The 4,875-nt window shown below is 45.7% G+C and overlaps 1 protein-coding gene across 1 annotated transcript; it reads right to left on the reverse strand.

Moving 5' to 3' along the window:
• Nucleotides 1-1,613: 1,613 nt before the first annotated feature.
• slitrk3a (SLIT and NTRK-like family, member 3a) lies at nucleotides 1,614-4,382 on the reverse strand (the record flags this gene model as incomplete). The annotated part of the gene is made up of 1 exon (XM_080054116.1): nucleotides 1,614-4,382. The coding sequence occupies exon 1, from the start codon at nucleotides 4,326-4,328 to the stop codon at nucleotides 1,614-1,616; it is 2,715 nt and encodes a 904-aa protein (XP_079910242.1). The 5' UTR covers nucleotides 4,329-4,382.
• Between the last annotated feature and the right edge of the window lie 493 nt (nucleotides 4,383-4,875).

Genomic DNA, 4,875 nt, shown 5'->3' on the forward strand with positions numbered 1-4,875 from the left:
TGGACTAAATCCACATTGCTACTTTGGAGGGAATTAGATGTGTAGATTCAAAGAGCAACTTCCAATCATGTTTTCAATGCCTCTCAGTTACTGTTCATTAGCCAACATCAGTAATACCCGTTAAGATAATTAAAATTGCAGCGTGCCTCACTGATTTGGTATATCTTGCCATATCATCCACTTCAAAACCAGCAGCATTCACTTGTTCTGGCATTGCGTTTCTGTGTCTTTTACCCTCAGATTACATCCAACTAGGCCCATCATTGTAGTGGCAAATTAAAAGTGTACACTATGAAGATCATAGGACAAACTACCAGTAGACAGAAGAAAAACTTAGGTTCTAAACCAAACATAATAATGAGCTGGACTGAGTTTACATGTTCTTGACCTCCACTGCATTCCTGTGTTGACCTCTATTGGTTTGTTCTCCCATCTCCAGCAGCACTATCTCATGGTGGTAAGCCACAGCTTCCACATGCCATTTTAACAAGACATCTAATACACAGCATGTCAATGGCTCTCCACACAAAGGTTCCCGTGGCATCAACCCTTTCATCATTTGATTGAAGAGTTTGTTTTTATTAAGAAGGCTATACCAGACGCATAATCACTATACATTGATTTAACATTACCTTTACAATTAAATTCTTCACTGAAATTACAGAATAAATATATGCACATTTTTCTTCAAATCTTGTGTGAGAGAGAAAACATTAAAAGTGCTTCCTACAAAGCCGTTAGTGGGTGATGATGAGGAATCCAGAAGCAATGGAGGAGGGGTCAACAAAGTGCGTGGAAATATATCCGGAAAATCTTGAGCGTTGTCATATAATAATATTCACAAATGTTTTACCATCCGCACGTTGGCGCGTCCTTTTTACGAGAAGCACCCTGATATAGACAGAAGTCCTCATTAATAGTAATAACCATATTAATAAGATATAAAAAATTAAATAGAACACTGAACTGTAAATGCGTTGCAGTATCTCTGTTCATAATGTGATGTGATAGTTCTGAGTAAATCCCCTCGCTTCCTGCACTGAAGCGAGTGCATGCAGCAAACTGCAGTTCATTTTAATATATGTATTTTTTCTCTCTTTCAATCATTTCCTACAAACTTTATGTGCACGGCCTCCGGGTGTTTGTACATCCTAGTCAGGGGTAAAAGAGACAGAAAGAACCCCCCCCCCCCCACCCCTCCCCCAAGTCAGGGAGACGTCCAGCTCCCGTACGTCTTGCCCATCCCAAACTGTTTTTTTTGTTTGTTACAGATGTACTTTAGGATGTTTTGTGTTTTGTTCCCCCGGTGCCCCTCTCATTCCTCTTTTGCTCTTTCCTGGGCATATAGAGATATTTATATATTATAAAAATAACGGCTGTTGACATTGCTGGCTACTCTGAAAAAAAGGCACTTCATTGAATTATCTGAGAATGGCCTCTCCTCCAAAGTGATTTGGGGGGGAAACTTTGTTGTAACTGCAATATAATATTTTATTTTATATCATGCTGCTTTTCAAGTTAATTTTTTGATATTTGTTTTGATTTTGTTTCGAGGGTGGTAAAGTGAATGTGTTGATTTTGTGTTTTGTTTCTCTCTTCATGGTATAGAGATGTTAAAACCGGTAAGATTTTTCCAAGACTTCGAGGTAATCCGGCTTGGTTTGAAGTTTGGCCCTTAACTCGAGGTAATCACTTTGGGACGGGTCAGGGTAGCAGCCTTTCCCCGCCGTGAAAAGCAATGTCTCCTTCAGCCTTGCGTCTTGCTGCAAATCCGGGTACTGCATGCCTGGTGGGTGTGCATGCGCCACATGCATGTCCTTCAGTTTGGGTACTGTTCCATACAAACAGTCTACAAAGCCCACTGTTGGTGTGGGCCTCTGACTGTCAATTACTGTGGGGCAGAGCCCTCCATTCTCATGAAATCCTGCCATGTCGGCTGTGGCGTGGTTGACTGTAACAATTGTGTTTAGTTGAGAGTTGGAGAGGGCAAGGGCCCACTCTCTCTCTTTCTCTAACAGGGTTCTGTAGTTACTGTTGCTACTGCTGCCATTGTCTCTCCTCTCTGAAAACTGTGCCCTTTCTGCCTCTGCTATCTCCCCTTCTCTGGGCTTATAGATAGGGTTGTTACACATCTGAGTCACAGGGTGAGGGATGTAATCATAAACGTGACCATGGGCATGTGTGTGACTAGTGTGAGTATGTGTGTGCACACTGGGTGTCGGTTTCTCTGGTGTGCAAGTGTTACCCTCACAGCTCTGCCTCGGTGGGTCCTCAAATATCCTGCATTGCATTCCGATTCCTGCTAGATCTACCTCAGAACGTTTCCGGAAGGGCAGCTTCTTCCTGCGACGCAGAACAAAGGCATAAAGCCCAGCAGCCACAAACACTGCAGAGATGAAAAGGATGAGCAGGCTGAGGATGAGGACAGATAGCGGTACGGCCCCTCTCCTACTCGCTGGTCCCATGTCAGAGCTCCCTGTGGTGAGGTCATCCCCACCGGGCAAGGCCGGCGAGGGGCCCGAAGAATACCTTAGCTCAGGACAAATGCCCTCAACCTCCAGTGAACGCAGGTCCTTCCCGAAAGCAAACTCAGGGGTCTTGCACAGGACATCTCCGACCACAATGACGGACGATTGCTTTTCGATCCACTGTTTGAGGGGGATGATTTCGCAGGAGCAGTCCCAGGGGTTCTGGTGGAGGTCAATCTGGACAATGGAGGTCAGATGCTCCAGGACACCATGCACAGGCAGGGAAAGGAAGTAGTTGTTGCGGAGGTTGAGTCGTGCAAGGTTGGTGCCAGCGAAGGCATCAGTGGGGAGTGAGCGAAGCAGGTTGTCATTGAGGAAAACCAGCTGGAGGTTTGGCATCAGGGAGAAGGAGTTAGGTTGTATCTCACGTATGACATTGTACTCAAAGTAAAGATATCTCAACATTTGCAGCCCCCGGAACATCCCGGGGGTGAGTATCTCAATGTCATTCCCGTTCAGATATAAACTTTTTAAGTTTGGCAGGTTGATAAAAGCGCCCTCCTGGACATAGGATATCCGATTATTCCCTAAATGCAGTAAATCCAAACTTGAGAAATTCCAGAAATCAGAACGATAGATTTTCTGTATTAGGTTCCCACTGAGATACAGTTTCTTGGCGTTGAGGGGGCGAGGCAGGAGCTCAGAGATGTTATGGAAGCCTTTCTCTTTACAATTTACTGTTAGCCCTAGGTCATTGATGTGTAGATTGCAAGTACATCCAGCTGGACAAATGATTGGGATGGGAGGCCTTGTTTGGTAGCCAGCAACAGGGGGCTGGTTGATGCCTGGGTATATGCTACGAGGGGTTGGGGAGTTCTTTGTTGGCCGAGGTCGTTTGGTAGGCTTGACAACTCTTTCCTTGTATTCCACAGACGATGCTGTGTTGTGAAAGGAGGAGAGCATGGAGGAAGGTTTAGTAGGCCATGTGTTCTCATTGCTGAATGGGACTCTGGGAATTGAAAGCCTGGCCTCAATCTCTGCATCGGAGAGCAACGGACAGAGCTCGCTGCGCTTGATTTCCCGTAAGTCTTTCCCGTGTAAGTGGAATGGGTACTCGCATGTGATTTCACCAACCAGAGCAGTGTATGGGATTCTCTCCAGCCACGTTTTCAACTGAACAATTTCGCACACACAGTTCCAGGGGTTCTCCTCCAGCTGTATTTCCATTAAGCTCCTCCCAACATACTCCAGCATGCCCTTATACGGCAATGTCTTTAGTCTGTTTCCTCTCAGGTCCAGATGTGTGAGTGACACGGAACGGAAAAGATAGTTTGGGAGCACTGGGATCAGATTGTCATTTAGTATTAGCACTCTCAATTTGTGAAGGTGCCTGAATGCACCACTCTCAATCCTTTTGATAACGTTGTAGTCCGCCTGAAGATACTCTAAACTCTCCAGCCCCAGAAAAGTGTCATTCCGGAAAACCTCAAGTTTGTTTTCGTGTAGGAACAGCCGTTTGAGTATTCCTAGGCCATTAAACGCTCCGGCGTGGATATCTTGCAAGGCATTATTACCCAGGTTGATGGATATGGCATTGTTTAGATGGAGAAAGCTGTTGAAGTAAAGCTTCCTCATGGAGTTTCTCTGCAGGTTGAGCTTGAACGGCCGACTCCATATCTGTGCGATCTGGCTGACATTTGTAAATCCTTTACTGTCACAGTGGACATGGAAGATGCCCTCTTTGACCTCGCAGTAGCAGGGCTCGAAGCAGGGCTCGTCGATCTCCTCCGAGTCCTCTAGTAGTGGGATTGGGGTGGTCCATCCTAAGGCTATGGTGCTCAGCAAGGTAACCCACAGCATCCTCGCTGACACCAAGGGGATGAAGTCTCAGCTCTGGGGACAGAGCCACTTCACAGCACTGCAACAAAGAACAGAGGGAGAGAGAGAATATACAAACATGAACACACACACACACACACACACACACACACACACACACACACACACACACACACACAGTTTGAGGGGAGAGACAGGTAGGCAGAGGTAGGAGAGGCAGAGAGGAAATGGTGCATTAGTTTCACTATTATGGAAGACAGTTTTGCAATGACTACCGCTGAATAACAGCATGACATGGAAGACTACTATGGATGTTGCAATATTGCTGGGTAGTTATTACAAAATATAAACCCAGCACTCTATGATGGGTATTATCATACTCAGCCGCACAAACACATCTCTAAAAGCAGATAGTTAACGTCAGTATAGAGAGAGAATTATCATTTATTACACAGCAGATGCGGTGGTGAGGTCGCAATAAATCACCTCAGAAAGGCTTATCGCAATAAATAAAGGAAGGCACGGCAGGTGGGTGAGGTTAGCGGTGAGGAGACATTGTCCCCCCCGG

The sequence above is a fragment of the Ammodytes marinus genome (assembly GCF_949987685.1).
Source record: "Ammodytes marinus genome assembly, chromosome: 3".
Lineage (NCBI taxonomy): Eukaryota > Metazoa > Chordata > Actinopteri > Uranoscopiformes > Ammodytidae > Ammodytes > Ammodytes marinus.